Raw genomic sequence first — 25,092 nt, 5'->3', positions numbered from 1 at the left:
GATCCTAGGAAAGCTGTTTTCAATGTGGAGTAACGATTCAAAGTGCAGTCTTGGCCTAATGCTCAGCCTCCTGAGTTCAGCAGGAATTTAGTTTTGTCAGATAGTTGTGTAGTGCTTGAGACTCCTGTGATATAAATTCTAACATCACAAAAGTTTCTGGTTTGTAAGTGAGACTAGCAGGGAAAAGGCTAGGAACTGCTGCTGCTGAGGAACAGAGAACTCACTGATAAAATTGGCATTATTGAAGATTTTTTATTATGCTAAATACAGTGCAAAATGCAGTTTTAGGAGTGGCATACTGGGTACCAAAATTAGTGAGTACTTCTGCCCTTTATTTCTACTTCTGCCTCAGTTTTCCATTTGTAAAATAACAGCAATACCATGTTCTCATTTCAGGAGTTTTTGGAGTTAATAGTATTTCCAGGTTTTGAATAATTAATATTTCAGCTCTACTAATGCTCTTTTAATATGGGCTTCACCTTTGGAAAAATGGAGATGCTTCATAAACGTATGCACAATATTCATGTGAAAGTCCTTTTACACCACAGGAGCCTGACTTCATATATCAGCTATAGTTTCTAGTTCTAGTTATGGCCAAAACATTGCAACTGTATGTTTAGGTTTAAGTATAAAAATTATTAATACATCTGGTTTGGCTTTGTTAATTTTAGCAGGTTTGAAAGCAGCATTAGAAGACTTAATGTATGTGCTAAATTGCAGGACAATGCACCTAATGGAAGGAGAGTTACCAACTTCCATGTCGGGAAGCTGTGGGGCAAGCATTAATGGGAAGCTGTACATTTTTGGTGGATTTGATGATAAAGGATACAGTAATCGGGTATTGTATTCTTTTCTTTCATAACGTATTGTATTTGAATGAATAATAATGCTGACCTTACTGTTTTGTCTGGTTTGCATTTGAATTAAGGAGAAACTTAAAGAAAAGCTTTATTTTTATAGAAAAGGTATCCTTTTAAACTGACAAAAAACTTTAGTTTTTGTTTTAATGTTCAACTCCATATATTTTTCTGGGATTTTTCACTGAATCGTAGCTTCAGAATGAGACCCATTACATGAAACTTCTGTATTTATTCCTGAAAACTGCCAGGACTTTCCCAATTGCCTTTTTTTTTTTTTAATACGTTGGCAGCCATACTTGAAACTGATCTCAGAATATCACTTTTATTTTTGCTCTTTGATAGTGATTACCTTTCTTATATAATCAGGTAATAATATAGCTACCGGTTTTCCTTGTAACCAAAGGCTGGAGCAGCAAAATAGAGGAAATGAACTGTTTTATCATTTAGTGTAAGTGAAGGCACAGTTCAGTCCTGACTAGAAAATAACTGAAATGGAGCCTGTAATCAGATCTCAGTTTAGTACTCTGTTCCCAAGCCTTGTTGATTTTTGTGCTGTTACCTAGTTAGGTTAGGCAGAACCGCTGCCAATTCTGCCAGTAGAATTGAACCGAGAGCTGTTTGTCTTGCAGAAGTTTTTTTGCAAGGCTTCAGTTGACTTTGGAAGGAGAAGGATATTAGTGTTCTGGTCTGGCTGAGTGAATGCAAGGAAACGTGCTGCCAATTCTCATGCTTCTTGTGTTCTTGGGTATCAGATTCTTCCTATGTGTTGCTACATATTGTAAACTTCACTGACAGTTCTTTTTATTTTTTCCAAAGGAAGTAGCGTACTCTGGGGGTGGTGGGCTGTTCTTTTTGCTGGTGATTTGTGCTGCATTCTTCGACATCATTTATACTGAAAATGTTGTAATTTTTTTCTTTTAAGCTGTATTATGTTAATTTGCGAACAAAAAATGGAACCTATAGGTGGAAAAAAATTACAAATTTTAAAGGTCAACCTCCTACACCACGTGACAAGCTTTCCTGCTGGGTGTATAAGGACAGGTAACACATTAAGAATATTTAATATGTGTTAATTGCAGAGAGGAAGTACTATAAAGTGAAGAGAACACAGGTTTGGGATTCATGAAACTAATTCTTAGCTTGACTTGCTATGGGATTTTGTGTAACTCTCCTAACAACTTTCTACCAGAGTTTTCTCACATGTGAGCTGAATTAATGGTAAGTATAAACCCACTTTAGGAGAGGGCTGGGAAATTTAGTGAAAGTTTCTGGAATGCTTTGAGACTTCAGATAAAAATCATTATGCATCTATTACTTACGGTTTTAATTTTAACACGTTAAAAAATCAGTATAAAGATTACATTTTTTTGCTACATTATGTAAGCATTAAATTATTACCTGCAATAAAATCTATTTAGTATATTTTCAAGGATTTTAATAGCATACAAGTGCTGACAATTGCAAAGGCATTTCAGTGAGTATCTTTATTTTCTAAGAACCAAGTCAGCCTAGATATTTGTGTTGTAAAAGTTACTGAGTGTATTTAGAAAAAGTACTTGGCTAAAAATAAGTACTTCGGGGTTTGTGTTTATTATGGAAAGTGTCTGGATATTGTGGCATATGTGGTCACAAGAAAGTGACATGTCAGTGATTTGTCATAAAGCTACTGTAAACAAGAATATGATATACAGTGAACACTATAAAATGTAAATGATTTATCTGTTTCTGGACTCCGCATCTAAAGAGGTTTTGCATAAACTGTATAATGCCTCTCAGTACTATATCTTGGTTTTGTAATTCTAATTTAACTGCAAGACATGAAATTACATATATTTGAAGAACTTCTCCTTAGCTGTTAATACAAGATTATTCAAAACTAAATGAATCTATTTAGAGTACCTTGTAATCTGCATACTGAGAAAATTGCCTATTTTAGGTGGCAGAGTGTAACAGTTTCATTTAACAAAAGTATCTGGGGACAAGCTATGCACCTTTTCAGAAGTATACCTTACCATTTCACAAGATGTGAATTTGCAGATCAGGATGTCTTGGTGTATTGCACAATGCTTTCAGTAACTCTGTTTCCCTAGGAATGTCAGTCTGGAATGACCTTCACCATCCCATCATTTCCTAAATTGCCTTCTCCCAAGATCACTAACAACTATACCAAATATCCTCACATGTTGAAGTTAAACAAAACTTTAGGAACCATTACTTATGGATGGCCATTTCATGGGTGGAATATTAGGCTGGGAGGTGTGTAACAATACTTGAAATGCAATATGTTCAGTAGTGCTTAGTTGAAAGAATCTCTTTATAAGCTAGAGAAAGACTTTTGTGGGTCACAGGCAGTCTGTGGGCTGAACCTTGGGAACATTTGTTGTGAAAAGATGTATACAGAAGGCTAACAAATATAGCAGGAGCACAGGAATTTCAACAGAAAAGGGTAGGAATTCTAGCAGAAGCATAGGCATTTCACTGTCTTGTGTGTTATGTGTCATTTTGAGACTCGTGTCTGAAAATGTGCCTGTGATAAGCTTGTGGATGGAGGAATAGAGAACAGGGACTTTGAGGTATCCTGAACCTCCTTCCTTGCCTCTCTGGATTTCTGTCAGGCTTGTTGAGGAGTGTAACAGTATTACCTTCATCTCAGCAAGGTTTTCTGTGTAATTAGGTGCAATATGAAATATTTTAATTTGTTTGTATTATTAATAGTACAGTAGGTAAACCAAAATTTGAAATGAATTATTACCACTTATTCGTTTGAATGTTATTTACAAAACAGCTAACTGAACTTATTTTTTGTTGTTGTTCTTTTAGGCTAATATATTTTGGTGGCTATGGCTGTAGGAAGCATAATGAACTGAGTGATTGTTTTGATGTCCATGATGCATTTTGGGTAAGAGATTTGTCACAATTCAGAGTGATTTGTCCTTTCTGATTGTCAAAATGTGATCTTTTATACTATACTCAGTAAGTATGAAAATCTGATTTTTCTTTTATTTGTAGCATCAGCAGAAATGCAAATTAGAATCTTCTACTTGGATTTGAAATTTCAGATATTGCATGTTGGGAGCGGTGGGTGTTCAGTGTATTCCAAGTACCCAGTGCTAGGCTTTGAGTGCAATGAAACAAAATGCTGTCAAAGCAGGAACAAAGGCAGTATTTGAAATCTGAAGACATATTTTAAATATGAAACTCCCAGCAAATTTTAGAATTTATTTCCTTGAAGTAACAATAGGCAATTTATAGCTTCACAAGTCTAACTGACAAATACTTTCAGTTAATTTCCTTAATTTGTTATCCAGAGTAAATGCCATTACTTTAAGATGCCTGGATTAGCTAGTTTCCTATAATGATTTCTTACAGCTAATAGAAAGAAGGAGACCAATTAGAGTATTTAGTGACAGGAATTACTAAGAAATAGATATGCATTCAAGTGAATATAGATCTTTACATCAAACGTTAAATATTGACTTACAGAAATGTATTACTTTGTACAATCTATTTATTTCTCAGTGTGTTACACTCAGAATTAGAAGGCAGAATTTGTCTACTGCAGTGACTGGTGTTGGAGCCCAAAGCCCATTTTCAAAAGTGTCATCAGCCCTAACATTCCTGAATGCTGTTGACCTTCAACCAGACCGGAGCTGCTGCATCATTATTAAAAATATTAGCATATGTTTCTTTCAATAAAATTCTGTAATTTAGGTTATTTTCTGTTTTGATAGTTCACTTGTGGGTTTGTATCCTTTTATAAACACAAAGATTTTAAAATAGAATAAACTTATTTTTAATTTTTTTAACTTCTTTTTTAGGAAGGACAGATATTCTGGGGATGGCATAATGATGTTCATGTTTTTGATACAACCACACAAACTTGGTCTCAACCAGCAATTAGAGTGAGTGGATTTTTTTGTCTTTTGACACAGTGGTGATTTTACTGCATTTTGAATAGTTACTGTGCACTAGAAATTGATGTTGGGAAAAGTAATTTGAATATGCTTAGTATTGCTCAGGCTGATAACACTAAACAGGGGGACACTCAATGTATCTGAAATGTGGAAAATTCGGAGCTGATATGAATTTCTTTTCTCCCAGGATGTTATCAGACTGGTGTTTTTTCTATAATGCGGTTCTGATGCAAAAAAATATTGTAAGCTTCGGAGAGGTATTAGAAATCTGGATACATTAGAAGATGATACAGTATTCTGTATCTAGGGGATAGTTTTGAGATAAAGCTTTGTATTCAAGCTGTAAGACAACTGTTGGGAATATAAAATTACTGTCAGAGCTCCATTACTGGAAAGGCAAGGCACTGGAATACTCCAGAAAACCATGTAGTAGGAATACCAGAGTGGTGCTGAGGAGCAGGGTGTGGAGGTGTTTTGGTGGCTCCTCAGAAAGCAAGCTTGGGTCCTGCGGAATGGATTATGGCGATCATACCGACTTTGGGTGTCCTTGTAGGCCCTGCCAGGGCTTTGGATATGGAACAGTTTCATGGCTGGAGCACAGCCATTAACCCAGGCCAGCTCTGTCTTCATCCTGTGTCACACCTAGCGAAGGCCTTCTGGAACGAAGTGAAGGTCTTTGGGGAGTGCATGGTAGAAACCCATGAATGCTTTTAATGGTGCCAAACTGAGGTTAACAAACCTCGTTTATCTGAACTGTTTTGGTATGAAGCCATTTGGTTGACTGTATCTGTGTATAATTAATCTGCAACATGGATAACCTGTTACAGATAACTGAGAGTTGACCACGTGAGAGTTTAAGGTCTGCCTGGGGATTGCTTCCTTTCCCCTGCCTCCCCCTTTTCATAAAGCTGATAGATCAGCGTGAAGGATAGTATATCAGGCTGAAAGAACAATAGCGGTCTTGAAAGCTCGTCTTTCTTGATTCACTATTCAGTTTTCACAGACTTAAAGAAGGCAAGGGGAGAGATAGTAAACTCGCTGTATTGCTAGTTTAGGTTTTCAGTTTTTTTCATGAAGTAAAGATACATGTTTAGTATGCAAGGGTTATATGCTCATTATTTTGAGCGTTGTGTATATGGAGTTGCTGTATTCCCTTCAAGGGTTAATGTTGGAAAAATCTTTTGAACAAATATCTTCTGGTCATGCTATATTGTTAGAATAAACAGATCTAATATTCTTCAGCAAATATGTTATTTTAATAGTCTTCCAAAGGAGCATGTGTACTTACTTTCCCAGTAAAATAGTAATGCACACACTTCTATTTATTGATATTAATATGATAGTATACTATAAAGGTTCATAAAATCCTGGTGAGTTTACCTAAGAACTCAGTAGAAGTAGTATATTGTAATGAGTGTCTGACACTATTTTATGGTGTTTATAGGATGTTCTAAAATTCCTATAAAACTAAATGCAAAAAATGAAATTACCATTGAAAAGTAAAAGCCAATTTTGCTATCTTTATTTCTGATTTACACAGGGAATACTCTTTGGCATGTGGCGATTGGATGTAACATAAAATTTTAAGATCTGATTTCCAGAGGTTTTTGTACCAGTTCCTGATGGTTCGCACTTTGGAAAAATAAAGCTGCACAGGACATATCAACAATAACTGATGTGTTACTGTAACTTTATGCTTAGGAATTAAAGATAAATTAATTGAATTTCACTTAAGTAAAGCAATGATAAATCAGACCAAGAGGGAATATATTAAACATTAGCTACTAAGGGAACTCAATTAAAGCTGTCCTTGGCAAATATGTATATCTTGTAATGTCTGTGGAGTCTTGGACATGACTACAAATTATTTCCTTTTAAAGTTGCAGTTATGTCAGCATATTGATGCATGCTGGCCTTACTTCTGCAGTCTCTGTGATACTGACTTGCCAATAGCCTTGGCTGGCACTTTGATGATGTTCTGAAGGATCTTATTTTGGTTCTTTCAGGGTGGAGATCCACCTCAGCCTCGAGCAGCTCATACATGTGCTGTGCTGGGAAATAAAGGTTACATCTTTGGAGGACGAGTGCTGGTTAGTGTTTAATTAAAACATTTTATTGGCAGTAATATTATTTTCTTGGCAGTTATTTTTTTTTAATAGCAAATGATTTTTGTAGCAGAAAAAAATCCAAAATGTCTTTGGCCTAACCTGTATGTTAGGCCTGTTGAATCCAGGATGCTTCTTTTCATCCCCCTCTACCTTACAAAAAGAAGAGTCTGTCTTTCTGTCTGTAGTATTAATGATGAAGCACACATTGATTGTCCCAAAAAGGGAAAAAACAGGTGACTGTATGGTAAATGCAAATGTTTATAAATCAACAAAAATGGTTGATGTGTGCGTATCCTCTGTAGGAGATGGTTCTTTGAGAGTGGAGCAAAAGCAAGCCTGATGATAGACCAGGTTTAAATAAATTACGAGATGCTAGCATTCTGTGCTCACTACAGCTTAGCACATTTATACATCAAACCTGCTGGCTTTTTTCCCCCCCATTTCACTTAATGAAATGCTAGCGAGTAGTAAATATAACTGAGATTTTAGCTTGTGCTCTCCCACCACCACCACTAAAGGAAGAGGAAACGTGTAAGAACAGTCAGTTACTTACATACACATCTCTCATACCCTGATGTTTACCTTCTGGGAAAGTGAAGTTCAGAATAGCTTTTGGGATATAGTATTTTGTATTTACAGTTGCAACATGTGGTTCTGAATGGTAGGAAATAACAGATTTCAGTTGTCTGTATAATTTAAACTTTTGTCATTTTTTGCATGTAAGTGACTGACATACAGATGTCTGGAAAGAGCAGCATGTGATTATAATGTCTGGATACAAAGGTATTAGTCTCCGTACATTCAAGCTGGTACAGGATGCTGCAGCATGTTATCTGATAGCACAGGCCACTGCAGGCACAGGTCATTCACTCCTGTTAAGCCTCTCCTCTGCTCTCTGAATGTCAATTTGCAGTCTCAGTCTTTACCTTTAGCATGCTCTGTGCCCTTGATACAGAATATGTGAAGCACACCGTAGAGATTGCTGTTAGCGGCTTTATTCTGTGCAATCAACATAAGCTCTTTACCGCAAGAGTAAGGCTTGTATTTGCTTTCTTGGTAGCTGATCCAAGACTATACCATTTAATACGCTGTGGGAGGATCTTAAATCTGTTGTCCCTTAGGTAACAGTCAAAGGCAGCGTAAGAGCTGTCTGTATAGGATGCAATCGGTGCACAATTAAATCAACGCTAGGTTCTTGCTATATAATCTTAACTCTTCCTAGCTCTTTTTAACTTTAAAAAAAAAAAAAAAAAGAAAAGTAGTAGGCATCATCCCCCTGATTGTCTGTACCTAACAAACTTGAAGCCACCACTGGTAAGCAGGGAGATACTAAAACCTCTCAGCAACACACTTAATTTTTCTAGTGCTAGTCAGAGGAGATTTCCTCTTCAGTTCTTCTCTGCTGAAGCATTAATGTAAGAATTTAAGCCTGAGGCAGCAATCCAACACAAAAAACATATTCCTGTCTTAGGTCTGAAAATAAGGATGATAGTAGGTAGTCTTAACTAATGCAGGCTCCCCTATCGTTTGTAAATTTTTTGCAAGGATAGTTTCTTTATGGGCTGGGAAGTGTACCAACTCTTTTTAGAACTGTTGCAAAAGCATAGAGAAGATAATATTTTTAAAGGTCTCTGTATGAGCTGGAGTTTATCAGGAATGTGAGAAACAGATTCTGTAAGGCGAGTAAAAAAACCCTCCTAATTTAAGTTACTGTGTACTCTTCCATATTTTTTTTTAATTTAAGTTTTTAGCTCTTTTTACCTACAGCTAATTTAGAGCTTTTAATCACATTCCGCTAAAGGATGAGCCTTGATGCTTTCTATCTCTACTACTATGAAAAGTAACAGTGAAGAAGCTTTTGAAAGCCCTCAGTGCCATGTTTCTATAGTTTTGTTATATGAAAGAGAAGGAATTAACTGTTGATTGGAAATGTCCTACAATGAACCTATGCCAACTTCATCTTGGAAAGCTGCCATAACCTAAACCCTGTATTCTCAAGTACTTGCAAATAAAACAGTGTAAAATTGCACTTTGTTCCCTATCCCCTGTTTCTCATCCTGTAAAGGCTGTACTCTAATGCAGTGTTCTTCTCAGGGAAAGTCTACAGTTCTGTTACAAAATGGCTTACTCCTGCTTGCTCAGACAGAAACCAGACAGACCAAGGCAGGTTCAGAATGGCCACACAGTATCCAGCCAGTTTTTCAGTTTGAATCACCTCCCACAGCTGCAGGAAAAGTTTTTACCTAAGTACCTTTTCAGAGCAATCAGAAAAGAAAGTAACCAAAATTGATCCTGTTTATTCTTGCCATTCTGCATTATGTGTCATGTGGCCTTTCATACAGGCTCACAATCTCTGGAATTGTTGCTAAATCCCCACCTCTTGACTGAGAGAGAACTGTAGGCAGTAGGTTCCAGAGCTGTAGTTGGGACCAACTTGATTTGCAAATAACTAAGGAAATAAAGGGGTATTAGAAAAGATTGAAAAAGTATCTAGTCTTACTTGAATCTTGTGTATCAGGCTTAGCCATGCCAGGCTAAGCGAGCCCTATGCCTCTGCTATGGACTTGCTCTTTTGTGTCTGCTGTACAAATGAACTCTTGCTAACCACAGCTGAACTGAATCCTGCTCCTCATTTAGCAAGCCTGGAGGCATGAGGGGGAAAGAAACCTAGATGTGAAGAAGTAAACATGCAGCTCAGGACCTTCTGGCCTACCATTTATTTCTGAACACTTCCTCAGCCTTCAAAGCCTTGCTCCCTCTGGCTTTTTGCTAGCAAGGGCTATCTCTGTGTGCTGCAGAGGTCTTCACACCAGAAACAGAACAGCATTGAGAGTTGTGTCCAAGCTAGTTAGGATTGCTGCGCTGTGCCTATTGCAACTGAACTGCTTTGTAACTCAAGCTAGGATTCTCATGCAGCCTCTGCAAGTGAAATTATTAGTAGACTGGAGCTCACCTGTCATTTCTCCACTGTGCTGTTGCATGATTAGATATGCCCTGAGGGGTCACACCCTCTGGCTTCTATTTAACTCTGACTATTTGACTACAGGATTCAGAAATACAAGGCAGCTCTGATCTGAAAAGGTTTTTCTCTTTCTCATGTAGCATCAGCTTCCTTAATAATCATTTGCTAAATTTCAGTGAAACCGCTTGGGAACAATGTCAGAGAAGAGTGAAATTTTGGAAAGCTATATTTAATTTTGTAGGAGAGCAGCAAGTGTAATTTTCACTGTAGTGATACTCTAGTATTGATTCACTTTCTATCCTAGAAATAAATGGAAGGAAACTTACAAAGGTTAGGGAACATTCAATGGGGCTTGAGGAATTCATGTAAGTCATGAAACAGGAAAGGAAAGCTAAAGACATCAGAAAAACACTACATTTTCTGACAACAGGAGTAACTCCTCCCCAGAGGATGAAGTCTTGCATTTCTCCATAAATTAAGGAGCAAATACGGGGTTGCTCTGCGCCTCCTTCTCCTTCTAGTTCACCATAATACAAATCTTCCCAGGGAAAAGGCTCTACAAGGAACCAGAAAGGGCCAGGAAGTGTCATGAGGCTTCTCCTATTCATCTTTCTGGGAGGAAAGGGCACCTTTTTCCAAACTTGGAGCTAGAACTGGTAAAAGAAGATGATGATGGTGATCAAAATCAATTGTACCAGGAATCATTTGAAAACAGGCTCAGAAGTATTATGTGGACTCTGTTCCTCCAGGTAAGCCCCTGAAAAAAACAGAAATGGGAGAAAGTGGGAAGGAAGGAGAGTTAGTCCAAAAGTTGATGCAAGTCTCATGTTTGATTTAAGTGGAAAGTTTTCATGTAAAGAATGGTGAAGTAATAAAGTCTTTCCAGCAGCTCTTCGCACATCTGATGCCTTAATGTATGCATGTTTCTATTTCTTGTTATCCTTTCTGTCACTGAAGATCAGAAGATACATTGAACTGCAGTCCTTCTCTTACCAAGATTTGAGCTGTAATAGCTGTTTGATTGTAAATCTCAGAATGGAGAGCTGCACAGAGTTTACTGTAACAGCAGTGAGCTGTAAATATGTCAACCTTAATGCCTTTCATCATGCTAGAAAGCTAATCCTGAGACAAAGCAGATCCTGGTTAATGTTTACTAGGCTGCAAATAAATGAACACGCCACAGATAAGTAGGATGTCTAAGGAGTCCTTGTAGCTCAAAGGGAAATGCAAACCCTCTTATGAGGCTTGATGCTTTTAAGCCAATTAGGAATCATTTTAGGATTATCAGCTAAATGATTAAATATAGTAGGTAGCGCTTAGAAGTATATGAGAAACTGCAAGAAAACTTTGCATGTGGCAAGTGACGATACTATGACTGACTGTGTGCTTTACAGTTTCCCAAATACGGGTTGGGTAGAAAGGCATTTTCAGTTGTTAAAGCTATGTTAAAGGACTGAATCGTAGACACAAATGTCCAACTGATGCTGTGTTTTGAATTCAAAATGAGGTTGATGTAATTTTGCGTCTGTCAATCTGTTGACTCATGAGAATGTAAAGATTATAATACATTGATTTCCCAGGGACCGAGAAACTGAAAACTACTCCATCTTCTGCCTAATGCCTAGGAAAGGAAAGTCAGCGAGGAGGTCTTGAACAGAATCTTCCTGAAACCTTAATTTCCAACATAACAGCACCTTTCTTTCTTCCCTTTCTTTAATAGATGTCCTCTGTATCAAACTGTGTTATTCCAAGATGATTAAATATTTTTAGTTCCAGAGGCCAGGATGTTGCTTTTTCCCCACCCTACCCCCAAGTGTCTAGCTGTGTACAGGTACAGCAGAAGATACTCAGTAATTGCATTTTGCTTTCTGCTTGTATAATTTGTTCCTCATCTCCTTCAAAGCCATCTGAAGGAGCAGGAAACTGAATAGAATTGTCATGGAAGACAGATCTGTTCCATCAGCTGTCAGTTGGACCATACTTTATTGTTACATTCGCCCTCTTGCAGGGATAAAGTTTCTCAGGCAATGCACAAAAGCCCTCACATTCTGCTTTTCTTTAGCCTATTGGCCTCTCTGAAGGCGTTTCCAAAATGCTAGTTTAATGTTCTCTTCCCTTGTTCAGAAAAGGGCTAGCACATACTTGATCAGAGGAGGCCATAGCTATCCTGAAAACCTTGCTGTTTCCTGAAATACCCTGAGAGACTTTCCATAGCTCTGGTGGACAGCTTTGGAAGCCTCTCAAACTCCCTAACTGGCTGAGTTCTCAGGGGTCAAACTACTCCTCTTCTGACTTAAATGACAAGTCTAGTTTCTGCCTCAAAGGATCTGCAAGCTGGAGAAAGGCTTATTCTAATAGATCTATGGACTACCCTAGGAGAAAAGAAATTGTAAGGTAAGGCAAGATATATTTCCCTACTTCTCAGATACTGTTTTGTAGTACCTAGGGGAATCACAAATATCAGTCAAGTGTATTGCGAGCCATTGAAAATATTGCTACAATCTAAAGCAAAAAAATTCTTTCTTATATTCCCCACCCCCCCTTTATGTTTCTAAGGCAATTACTTTCTTCATCCCAGAACAGAGGCAGATATGCAAGTGTATTGATTTCCCATTGTTCTTATTGACACATTTTATTATTTTTATGGCAAATGCTAAAGGGTCATAAAACCTTGTTGTTGCTAGTAGTAACTTTGTGAAAGGGCTTGCCTTCTGGAAAAGAGAAAACACAGATGTGATGAACTTTTTGTGGGATGTCATGTACTGAGTATGGTACCTACTAGAATATTTCAAGGAATAAGTGACCAGGCAGGAGGATGCATAGTTCTGATCAGAACGCAAAGAAAAACAGTGAGGGGAAACTATATGTAGAGTATTACACCTTCTGCAATTACGTGCCATGAATTCTATGGATGAAAATGGAATACATTTGCAGGAACTGAATATCCCATAGTTTTTCACTATTAAAAGCTCAAAGTGGCCCCATACTGCTATTGCATTACTGTAAATATTCCTGACAGGTAGTTTTCTGAGAGTTGCATGGGTTTTTTGAGAAGAAAGGCTTTTCATCTTCCACTTAATACAGAGTTGTTTTAAGGCACATGGGTACAATTTTCTTCAAAATATTGTTACTTGGAATATTCTGTCCTGGGAAGGCCTCGCTGAAATAGTTTGCTCATTGTTTGCTTAATATAACACAACTGGGATTTTATTTATTTGTTTTAGCAAACTAGAATGAATGATTTGCACTGCCTGAATTTAGACACTTGGACTTGGTCTGGAAGGTAGGTTTCTCTCTCTAACACTTAAAGTTGAATGTAGCAGATTGAAACATATTGTTAAATAGTTCCAGTGCTAATTTTGTAGCTTTTCCAAGAGGAGAATGGGAGTTTGGGGACTATTTTAACAGCTGTTATATTGTGATTTCAATTTAATTTAATTTGATAGTGGTTACTAAGCTTTTTCTGTTCTGCACCAAAGCATTGATGATGCTATTTTAGGCACAGCATGTAGTGATTTAACATCCTCATTTTCAAGATGGCTACATTTATCCATATGGAATTTTAGTTTTGATGTCTCTTTGAATACTGTTTTTACTATCTATATTGGGCTTGTTATGCTACAGAATGGGGAAAGATCTCTCCCCCTTCCAAGATAAGCATCTTAACTTTTTTTTTAAATCAAGCAAAAAGCATGACCTAAATATTTCCATTTTAAACTAAATCAGATATTGGTATACTTCGTAAGTTTTGTTTGTTTGCATGTAGTGTTTATGATAGTGCCTACTGCACACGTAGAAGCAGTGGATATATTGTTAGCTGATAGATGAACCAGGAGATAAACAGTAACTGATGGGTGATAACCACTGTTCTGTTCCTGTTCTCAAGATAACCTAATAATTTTGTAAAAGGCCATGAAATACACCTTTCCTGAGTATGGGTCAGTACTGGTCCTGCTCCAGGGCTTTATGTGCTTCATGCACCTATGATGGGCATGGTTCATCACCTGTGACTGCTGATCTGATCCTGCACCAAGTGTGTTCCTCTGCCCTCCGAGCCGAGAGCAAAGCGAGGGAGTAGACACAATCCTCCATCCATTCTTTCTTGCTGCTGATGGCAGCAGGACAAAGAAGTCCCCCAGTGTCCTTTCAAAAAAACTTATATTTGAATATTTCTTTAATTACCACTTATGATTAACTAATCAGTTTAATTCCCCTTCTTCTTTGCTGGTTGTTTTAAAATTACAATATTCTACCTAAATGATAGCATTGCCCCTCTTAGACTGTGAACTTTGCCTCTGAGTGGATTGATTATTGGGATTATTGCTTTAGCTGCTTGCTTTTGTTGTTGTTGCATGAGCAGTTGCTGTTTGGCTTGCTTTATGTTGCTTTAAAAAAAGGAAACCTGTGACAGTTGAGTGACAAGTCAATGAGAGGAATTTCAAGCCCTGAAAGAGGAGTGTCAGTGTCAAAGTTCTGTCTTAGTCCTTGTCAGCCAGTGTTCCCTTTTGTTTAGCATATGAAAGCTAACACTGAAGTTTTTAAAAAGTTTTCTGTTCTTGACCTGAGTACAACAGGCTGACTTTACATACATACACACATCCTTAGACTAAGGATGGTAATACTAAATGCAGCCATCCCTGAAAACTGAAGATTGTTCCAATACTCAATTATTTCTATATTGTGATCCAAGAATAGCTCCCAAGACTTACCCATGATTTATATAGACTCTGATCATTATAAATTTAGGAGCCTACTATCCAGCCATTCTATAGCACCTCTGCAAAGAGTCTTTGAGAGACTGAAAAAAGAGATTTAAGAGAGACTAAAAAAGATTTAAGAGATTAGAAAGACACACTTTGCAGAGTGTCTGGTGCTGTGGTGGCACCTCGCAGGAGGTAAAGCGTTCGTATTGATTCATATCTAGAGAGGTAACTAAGCAAAGGCTGACCTTATAGGAAGCTTCACAGGCCTGAGCGCTGTTCTTCCCTTACTAAAGTGACTGATCTTGTGGAAACCTGAGAAATATAATTCAGACTATCACAGATGGCAGAATTTAGATTAGCCATTGTCAACTGCAAATCGGGGGGAGGGGAGGTGGTACTTTCCTAGAGGTAGATGATGTTTTCTCCAAATAATTTATTTGTGGCTATTAATTGTCTACTATGGTAAAATCATCTTATATTACCAGGCCACCTATCAGCATGCACAAATGTACAATACCTCTTAGCATGATTTCATCTCCTGATTACAAGAGGAGCAAAAATCAGTGTCTCTTTCAGGACAATATCAAATTAGTATTTACATTTTTACTCCAGTTTACTGTCTGTCTTTGCACAAATTGTTTGGAAAATTATTTCTGGCTACACATCTACTTTCATAACATCAGTAGCGGTGGCTGTATTAGAAATTGGGCATTTGTAGGGGTCATCTCCAATATAAAGAACTTGGTCCCAGAAGTCCCATGATTCCACACACAAACATTGTAAAACAAGACAGAGTAGATAAACAGGCTGGGGTTTTTGTTCTCTGGTTTTCTCTTTTTTTGGGTCTGAAACGTATATAGCGAAGAAATGCTTGCTGAGACCAATAAAGTTATGTGTTAAGAGTGTGAAATAAAGAAAAACACTCTATATTGAGTAGCAGCAATAGTTTTGAATAGTTCTAATCAGACAATCCCATTTCCAGCTGAAGAGTGCCTCTAAAAAGCCCTAGTATCATTCCAGTATTTTAAAGGTGGGGAGATTCCTTCAGACCTGTTTGCTGTCAGTGTGAGTATTTTCTCCTCTAGCTGTTTCTTGCAAGGAACCTTTCCTTTCTTATGACATAGCTTCAAATTCCTTTCTGCTGAAATTTCTGATCCGCTGATGAATTAAACATTGGGCAGGATACAGCCTTTCTGATCTTGGTAACAGAATTATTGCAGCTATTCTGCAGCTGCAGAAATTGCCTTTAATTGCCCAGGTGAATTATAACCAAATGAGACTCGAGGATTTAATACAGATTAAAAAGTTTGGCTGTCTGAATGCTGCTGACCGAGACAAGTTGACTGCAGGTGTTTGAAGTTCTTCTGTAAAGTACAGATCTCCTAGCAAGGAGGACTTGGTTTGTACAGTCCAACATTCAAATTCACTTGTTGGATATCTTCTCCTCCAAGAAAAATTCCAAATGCAATGATGATTTTATTTAAAGCCCCATGGCTTTTCCTTAACCAGTCATGTCAAGTTTTCTTCTTATTCAACTCTATGCAGGTTTCTTAAGGAATTGCTAATGTTAACCTGTTAGTCCAGGAATATCTTCCAGCATGAGACTGCAATATTTATTTTAGTTGCCACTACCCAGAAGTTACCTTGCCTTCCCTGAGCTCCACTGACCTGTGATTCAAAATGTTCAATATTATGTTCTTTCTGTTACTGTGATAATTTTTTGTATCAGTAGCCTGAAAGATTGAAGCATTATCACCCATCAGTATCTGGTATATATTTTTCTAAACATCAAAGCCTGTTGTATCTCAGCACAGTCTGCCTCTTTTGCCAATTTTAGAAGCATCTTATACAAGAGTTGTGCAAAGCAGGCACTCAAACATTGTGACTTGGCTTCAACTTCAGTGCCAAATTTAGCAGGACGGTTTTGCAATCACTGTTTAATTAGCTATGATTCTTCAGTCTCTGCTTCCAGATGGAGAACTACTTAGCAGTCACCAGTAGTGAAATTCCTCTAGCTGAACTGCAGATGCCTGTATTACTCACCCTAGGCTTCCTCTGTGCTCAGTTAAGAGAAATAGGCACTTCTCAGGCACGAGACAACTGCTGCTAAGGTAGACATCTAAAATAAATCATGAGTTGTGCTTTTCAAGGACCCGTTTCTCTTCATTGATTATAAAGGAAAGATAGATCACTGTCTCTTGTCTGCACTGTTCATATTGTAGCCTGAGCACACATCTGTGTATATTTACACTCACTTCAGCAAAGTGGAGGAAAGAAAAAAGTAACTGGTTCTTTGAGATATAGTCTACCTGGATTGAACATTCCTTTCTTAGCCGCTCTGGACAGTCTCCGACTAAGATTCTGACCCCGCAAGAGAGCTTACAGGTGTTTGCACCGCACCTGAGTGTGCGGTGGCCTAGATTGTTCGTGTCTAACTTTAGGTAGTTTACAACAGAAGTTGCCCCTTTGCTTAGTATCAAGATACTAGGTGGGCTGATGCCCTCTGGAGGTCCTTACTCTTCTCTCCTGGATTCTCTTGAGACAGCTGTACACCGGAGTGCCTAAACTAAGATGATATGAATTCAGGCCGCCCACTATAAGTAATCCCTTATGTTCAGGTTCTTTGCTGTTCACATTTTCATCTCAAGCATACCTAATTGTGCAGCTAAAATTAAATCCATAGATAAAATCTGGAAGAACCATATTTTTGTAACGTGACCAGATTTTTAGAATAGTAAACCTACATCTGTTTTGTACTTAGGAATTCCACTTTTTACTAAGAGTTATCTCTAAGTTTGGGTGACCCACCACTGTGTTGTTAAAAGGCACAATGGTTGAAGAAGTAGTAGCTTTTGGATAAAAGGTAAAGCCACAACCCTTGTATCATTTAAGATCATTTTCTGAGGAGTGAAGAGAGTGTAGCCCCTTGGGATTCATTAAATTTTATCTCAGATAACTGAGTCTGTTTACCTACATGTACTGTGCAGTTTATTTGAATATATAGGCCTTACTTTGCTGTCCTAAGTGCCTTCAGTTGTACATTAAGGAGTGGCTTTAGTGATCTTAAGAAAACAAACAAAGTAGCAATCAATGCTTTTGTCCTTACATCTGATATTTATAAACTGATTGTTCAGAGAACAATTACTACAAGAAATTACTTGGGTTAGATTTGAACACCGTGCTTCTCAAGAGTGAATTCAGGTTGTGTAAGTGCAGCTTTTTCACTGGGAAAATAGCCAGGCTTCTTCTAGGACAAACTAAATTAACTATTAAATTTTCTGGCAGGTTACTTTGCAGCATTCTTTGAAAAATTGTTTTTGTTTATTTGTTTCACCAAGAATTAATATCAGTGGAGAGAAACCAAAAGATCGATCCTGGCACACGTTGACTCCAATAGGAGATGACAGACTTTTCCTTTTTGGTGGACTAAGTTCTGATAATGTTCCTTTAAGTAAGTAATGTAGAGATTATAATTCTATTGTACACTTTAGTACTAACCTCATATAGTATGCACATTTGTTTTCTTTTTCAAACTACATAGACCTAAATCTTGTTACAGAATTTTCATGGCGCTTGAATATTTCTCTAGCTATCTTATTATTTTTATGGAAATGTAGGAGCACGTTGTGTAGTACAGTGAGAACATATGATAATAAATCTTTCATCAAACTGTCTATCATCTAAAAGAATAAAGGCAAGAGTCTCACACATTCCGATATGAACAAGGGGTAGCTTTTGATATCAATAGCAACTGCAGTAAGAAGATACAAATAATAATGTCAAGGTAACGTAGATTTGTGGATGAATAACAAATCACAGGTACAGAATGTTAAATAGGAAGTAGCATAGTCTATTATAGAGAGTTCCTTTTCTAGAAGAGGCAACTTCTTTCCATGAAAAAATTTGAAATTAGTGAAAACAGCTTTATGTGTCACAGATATATTCCACTGGGAGGGGGTGATTTTCAAAGGGACATTGACCTGTTTTCTCAATATATCTAAAAGAAGAAAAGTAAGTGTATTTTAATTCCAGATTTCAATGCAGTGAGCTTTCTGTGACTGAATGGTTAAGTTAAATGACAAAAACTGCCAAGATGCAAGTTAATGTAGCGATGATGTTACTGTTATCTTAATATAATGTCCTCTTGGAGCACAGAGCTTTTTGTATAAATAAATAAAAATGGTAAGACTTTGTCCCAAGAAAAAGTACTAATATATGTTCTTATTTGTAGGTGATGGCTGGATTCACAGCATTACAACAAATGGATGGAAACAACTTACCCATTTGCCTAAGAGTAGGCCTAGGTATACAGAAATAGATAACGTTTGCTGAAATTTAGGCATTTTAAAATATTACGTCATTTTAAATTATTGAACAGTATTTTTAAACTACATTATAAGAATATTTTAGAAAATTAATGCAGTGTGATTGAATAGTTTGCTTTACTAACTTATGTTCCTTCATACCTGATACAGCATTATTACTTTCTATATTTGTTATAGTCGATGCTTACTTGCATTATGATGCTTACTTGCATTAGAAGATTATTTTTTTTGTGTGATGAAGGATCTGGGTGTCCAACTAACCTGGTGTTCTATAGCCAAATTATTTCTATATAAGAAAATGTATATCACATAACTTTTGAGGAATTAATAACCTATGAGAATAATAAAAGTTGATTCATGTTGATACATTATCAGAAACATGGGGGAGACAACCATGAAAATGTTGATGCACCTTTCAGGATTCAAAATGATAAACAAAATGATTAATATAAAACACCTTGTTTGTTCAGGTTTTTTCCCCTGAGCAGAAGCAGCTAATTATGATTACAGTTTTGCAAAACTGAATTTAGTACTAAACAGTCAATGACTGTGGAGGTTTGTTATTTCGAGGACTTAACTGCCAACCAAAAAGGACCTACTTCTAGAATGTGTATTGTTCACACCGGGAACAATACTGTCTCTTCCAGACTCTGTTCCCCTTCCCTCTCTAGGTTAAGACTACAGCAAAAGATTGATTCTTTCTGACTGTAGAAAGCAGGTTTCATGTTCTAAACCTGGAGGTGATTCAGAAGCTGCCATTGAAAACAGGTGCTTGCTGTATCAGAGCACAGATTTTTTTTTTTTAACACAGTGTTTGAAGCAGTCTCTGTATTTATAATGTAAATGCTATTGAACTGATTTGCTGTACATAGTAAATATTCAGTTTTTCATGGAATTCATTCTATACATTCACCCAGGTACTCTCAGCACAATTTTGTATTCTTTTTAGCATAGTGTACAATTCTGGTCTGGCATTTGCATGCTTCCTGCCTTATGTTCTGTTTTCTATTACTGAAATATCTTTACCTCAATTCATTTTCTTCCTGTTTTATCCTATTCTAGGGTGTCTTTTAACTATAACAGCACTGTTAGACCAAGTTTTCTGCTTTCTTATATTTCAAACTTTCAAGCCCAAATAAACTTACACCTTAGCTTCATAGAGTATTTTCTGTCTTCTTACAATCAGTGAACTGTTGAAGGGACTGATGACTGCCTTAAATAACACAGCATATCATTAGCAGTCAAGGATCATGTTTGCCTTCGTGTTCAGTTCTTTACACAGATGATCTCATAAAAGTTAACTGCTGAAGTGGACTGCCTCGCCTTGTGTAATTATTTTTACTGGTGCATCATGAAAAAGGATCAGGAAGGGACAGAGTGTGCTCTTTCTACAGGCAGCAGCCCAGGGAGCTGCAGCTCAGCCTTTACTCTGCAATTAAGCTGAAATAGTGTTTGTGCCTCAGGTGGTGATAGTGCTGGATGTTGGGGACCTGTGACTCTTGAGCCCCAAGGGGCTTTCAGGCAATTCAAGGGCAGATCCCATACTGGGCTACAAAGTGAACTGTCACTTGGCTGTGCTGGCAGAGAGGCTGTTGAGCAAGCCACCTTCCTTGCTGCAGCAGAAGCGCCAAGGAGGGTTCCTGGGGTTGACGCTGCTAAATTTGCTGAGGACTCTGCTGCGCGCACAGCCCAGACCCTCCTAAGAGAAGAGAGTTTTTGGGTCATGTGCTGACAAGAGTCTCAGAGTTCCCTCAAGTCCAAACGTATCCTATGGTTCTCCACCATCTGAAGATTTTGGTGTGCAGTTTGTAGGCTGAGGACAGTTGCCTTTCATTGACCTAATTCTTTATTGAAGTAAATAACCTCCCCCCCTTTTTTGAAAAAAAGAAAAAAAAAAAAAGATACTTCAATAACCTTTTTCAGGAAGTCTTAGAAACACGGATAAAAGGAGCCATACCAAAAGCCTGTCTATATATTGAACTAGTTTGAGTGTGAACTATTTCCTTGTACCATAATTGTATCCCTGTTCTTACACAGGATTACTGCAGGATCTCTGCAGCTGAAAAAGGTTTAAGTCAGTTCTATCGCTCATTTACAGCAGGACTTCAAATGCACTGGCAATACTACGTATATGTGCCCTTCTTTTATATATGTCTGTTATTTTATAATAATACACGGTATATCACACATGCATTAGTGTATTTTCCTGATGCTTCTGCAAAATTGATTCCCTCCTTAAATTCTCTAAAGAATAATTTCCTTCAACCTTAATTTTTGGTAATTTCTAAAAAATTGTCTCCCAGGTTATAGATCTGTGATTCTGTATTGGTAGAAAATATTTTTCTTCTTTCTGTCCATCAATTGTACTTCAGCTAACATTTTGCATGCCAGGTTAAAATACAGAACAAACTGTATGTTTAACTTACAGATTCCCAGTGTTTTCATTACAATGTAATTCTGTTATTCTAGTTAGAAGAGCTGTGTAAAAAGGTTACATCAATTCAGCATCTGTGTAATGTAAATAACATGCTTTATTAGAATGTTTAGGTGATAAGTTAGAGCAGCTGTGAGAGGACATAAACTCTGTCAGTCTGTAGAAAAAGCATCAGGTTGCGAGCTAGGATGTCAACAAAGTCAAGGCAGGAAAGGCTTCCCAGTGTTCTTCGGTGACGAAGTCCAGGCCAGAGTTTCCCTAATGCAGATAAGGCAGAGACAGATCTATCTACAGGTATGAGGAAGAGAAAAGGTGGGGTACAGTTTAGCCTAAGGAGAACGGTGAATAATTACTGACATGAATGGAGTAAGAAAGTGAGAACGTTTACTTGTGCATGAAAGTTCTAGTGGTGCGTATTATTTTGGTTAACTAGACTTAAAGGGCCAGAGCTCTGTGGTGAAAATCCTCTTGTGATATTTACTTTAGTGGTGAAACACCAATAGAAAAGTTACCGATTTTGATCTGCTAATAATAAAAAGTGAATCTAGCGAGGTGTAGCTGCTAAAGTAGCAGAATCTTTGTTAAAGCAAGAGTATACAAGTCAGGGTTTGGATTGGGTTTGGGTTTTTTGGGGTTTTGTTTGTTTGTGGGGTTTTTTTAATACCATGTGCTTTTATATGCACAACACAAAACTTACTTGTGGGAGTGATGTAATTGACACACAGAAAATGATCCCCAGGAATCTTTGGGGGAAGTGTAAAACTGAAACAGGATATTCTGAAGCTCTCATCCTAGTGTTCAGGCATGAGAGTCAGTACTGAAAACCCCACAATCTTAAAGCCATTAGAATTGTAGTTATGAATTAAAGAAATAGTGGAAAATTTAGAAAGAAAAAAAAAAAGGAAAAGAAACGCTCTTCTTGGCAAAAGCTTGTTTTGTATAGTTTTTGTTTTCTAAAAATTTTCCACTAACTTTTTTTGAAGTAGTGATAAATAAGACAAAGTAAATATGAGTACAGAAGAGTCAAATAATGACAAAAATACATTGTTCTGTATGACATGGAATCAGTCAGCAAAATTCTCATGAGATGGATAGTCACATTGCTCTCTCCTTTTATATTGTTAAAGAAATTAGTAATATCGTATTTTAAGGTATTATTTTTTTTACCTCTGAAGACTTTTGAAATGATGTCTTTGTCTTGGTTTCCCAAGAAGTAAGGGTTACGTTCTTGTGCTCTGTGCATGCATGGCTGCCTCTCCTGCCCCTGTACATTTCAAACCGATTGACCCATTTCAGTACTATTTGACAGAGAAGTAGGAAGCTCAGAGACACTAAGTCCCAACATACTCTGTGCAAATAAATGGCCAAACAGAGAAGAGAGACTCTCGTAATTGTTTCGCTCCAGTGAGCGCCCAGTGCTTATTCTCCATTCTTCCCTGAGAACGGAGGGTCTGCCTTGAGACACAGGCTGATAAAGAACAGGCTTTATTGTTTCTGCAGCTCACAGAGCAACTTGTAAAGTACATTACTTAAAACTTAAAAATTCTTCTGGGTAAGTAGTGAGGCCCGTAAGACTTCAAGGCTCTGTGTGTAAGTAGCGGAATCACAGGATTAGAACAGTGACCTTTCCGTTGTAGTTAAAAGGAACTTGCGTCCTTATAGCGAAAGGGTCTTTTGAAAATAAACTTGACCATGAAGAATGGAGGAGAGCCTACGTGAGGTACAGAGGTTAAAATGCAAGGAAACGTACTCCTTCTCTGAAACCCTTAAAAACATTCAGTGTTTAGATTTGTTTTGCTGATAACACAACTGCTTGTTGTTACTTGGTCACTAATTCTATTTATAACTTTATTTCTAGATTGTGGCATACAGCCTGCCTTGGAAAAGAAGGAGAAGTGATGGTGTTTGGTGGAAGCAAAGATGACTTGCATTTCATGGACACAGTCAGTAAACTGAATAATGAAATCCTAGCACTATAATAATTAAAACTGAAATAAAATAAAGACAATACAATTGCTGATACTATTGGGTTCATTCATATCATATGGTGTTGTGAGATGTGACCTCAGGTGTTCTTGGAAAGTAATTTATGAGGATTTTTTCCTGCCCTTGTTAGGCTCATAAAAAGGAAGTTGTTATTCAGATTCTTAATAAATAATTATTGAAGTATTCTCAGATTTAAATTATGCATGTGGTAATACATGTGCCATTAATCTAGAAAGTAGCAGTATTTCTGAGATAAGCTGTATGTCATTTTAATGGGTCTTTTTTTCTGTTGATCAGGGTCACTGCAGTGACTTGTTGATATTTCAGACTCAACCTTATTCACTGCTCAGGTGAGTTGAGGTTATTGGCACAAGGAGTCTGGTGTGAATTATTATGGCACTGTGCTTTTTAGGGTCTCTAGGTTACAGACCTCTTACTTAAATCTTTCTCTCCCCCCCCCCCCCCCCCCCTTCCTTCTTCAGGTTGTGTCTTGACTGCATCGGTAAAAATGCAGCTCTCTTAAAGAATCAAATACCATGCTTGCCCTCGAAACTTTTGCAGCAGGTGCTGAAAAAAATAACCTTCTGGGCTGCAGTTAACCACCGGCAAGAGAGGAAAGCTGAAACCGAAAGACAAAGTCAGCTAAATACCACATGAACAATGGCAACAAAACTGTTGAACACTTTGGTTTATTTACGGCGTACAGCAAAGTCTTTTGTTAGTGAACTTTCCTGATGCTACAGAACAACTGTATGTTAAGCTGAGTTTCTAAGTGAAGTTTGAGAACAAAGAAATCCTTTTTATGGAAGTCTCTTTTGTTTTCTGCATTATAGAAAACTGATAAAACTTCATTTGTATATATTGTTAACTTCTGCTGTTGTGGTCTTAATGAGACAGTCCATACAACTTGTTCTTTTTGAAGGTGACAGATGATACAAAATGGTTTCCATTGGATAACATACGGCTTAAGCCTAAAATCCTGCTACAACCTTATCGCGTCAGCCTTTCTGACAAGGTAAAAGTAGTCCAACACAGTATTGTTGGAAGGTTCACACTTGTCAGTCTTGAGAAAGGTGGCTAATTTGCTAACACCAACGAACCTCATGATTTGATTCCACCAGACCCTTTCATCTGACCGTCGTCTAGTCCAACGATGGAGCCTGACGTCTTACTCGAAGTAGGAAAATCAGTAAGCTAACCGTGGAACTTGAAGAAAAAGTTACCGTTTGTATAGGAAAGCTTACGTGCCGTTCGTAATATGGTTTTATTATGTTTCTGTAATCAAGGAGTCCTTTTTGAAATAGGTTGTATATTGTATTTTGGATGTGTAAAGTTTCTATTTAATTCTTGTTTAAAAAAATGCTTATTTATTGTTTAAAAAGAGCATATGTAGTACTGGCTATTTTGGTTTCAAATATTTAGTTAACAGGAGCGCAGTCATTAAAATTTTATAGAGTTGAATCGAGACCCATTTTGACTACTTTTTGACATTTTCACAATCTGCAAAACTTAATCGGGAAAGGAGTTTTTGGAGCAAATTTATATCATAAAGGGAAGTTTTGTGATGGGGTGTTGTGGCAGAGCCATAATCTTATACGTGCTAAACTTTAAGCAACCATTTCGTATTAGTCCGGTGGCTTTTTTTTAACCGAGCAGCTGTCATCTCCCGGTTAACGCGGCTTTCTCTTCACAAAGAGACGCCCCGCGCCCGGTCGGTGTCAGAGCCGCCTGCCGGCGGCGGGAGCCTCGCCGCCCAGCCCGGCGGTCCCCGACCCCCGCACCCGCCTCGCTCCCAGGCGG

The 25,092-nt window shown here is 37.6% G+C and overlaps 1 protein-coding gene across 3 annotated transcripts in view; it reads left to right on the top strand.

Annotated features, from left to right (window-relative positions):
- KLHDC1 (kelch domain containing 1) overlaps positions 1 to 24,745 on the top strand; it is a 34,035-nt gene extending 9,290 nt beyond the window's left edge. For 2 of the 3 annotated variants that reach the window (XM_072866013.1, XM_072866015.1), the window contains exons 3-13: positions 721 to 838; positions 1,783 to 1,901; positions 3,681 to 3,759; positions 4,679 to 4,762; positions 6,781 to 6,864; positions 13,069 to 13,127; positions 17,886 to 17,998; positions 18,779 to 18,851; positions 23,165 to 23,249; positions 23,590 to 23,642; positions 23,775 to 24,745. In XM_072866013.1, the coding sequence (XP_072722114.1) occupies positions 721 to 838; positions 1,783 to 1,901; positions 3,681 to 3,759; positions 4,679 to 4,762; positions 6,781 to 6,864; positions 13,069 to 13,127; positions 17,886 to 17,998; positions 18,779 to 18,851; positions 23,165 to 23,249; positions 23,590 to 23,642; positions 23,775 to 23,949 (1,042 nt within the window). In that variant the 3' untranslated portion in view covers positions 23,950 to 24,745. Of the gene's footprint in view, positions 1 to 720; positions 839 to 1,782; positions 1,902 to 3,680; positions 3,760 to 4,678; positions 4,763 to 6,780; positions 6,865 to 13,068; positions 13,128 to 17,832; positions 17,999 to 18,778; positions 18,852 to 23,164; positions 23,250 to 23,589; positions 23,643 to 23,774 lie in introns of all 3 variants that reach the window. The other variant, XM_072866014.1, reaches the window with a different exon arrangement.
- Positions 24,746 to 25,092: the final 347 nt, after the last annotated feature.

This window comes from Ciconia boyciana, chromosome 6, assembly GCF_034638445.1.
Source record: "Ciconia boyciana chromosome 6, ASM3463844v1, whole genome shotgun sequence".
Lineage (NCBI taxonomy): Eukaryota > Metazoa > Chordata > Aves > Ciconiiformes > Ciconiidae > Ciconia > Ciconia boyciana.
This window is presented reverse-complemented; position numbering and strand designations above follow the sequence as displayed.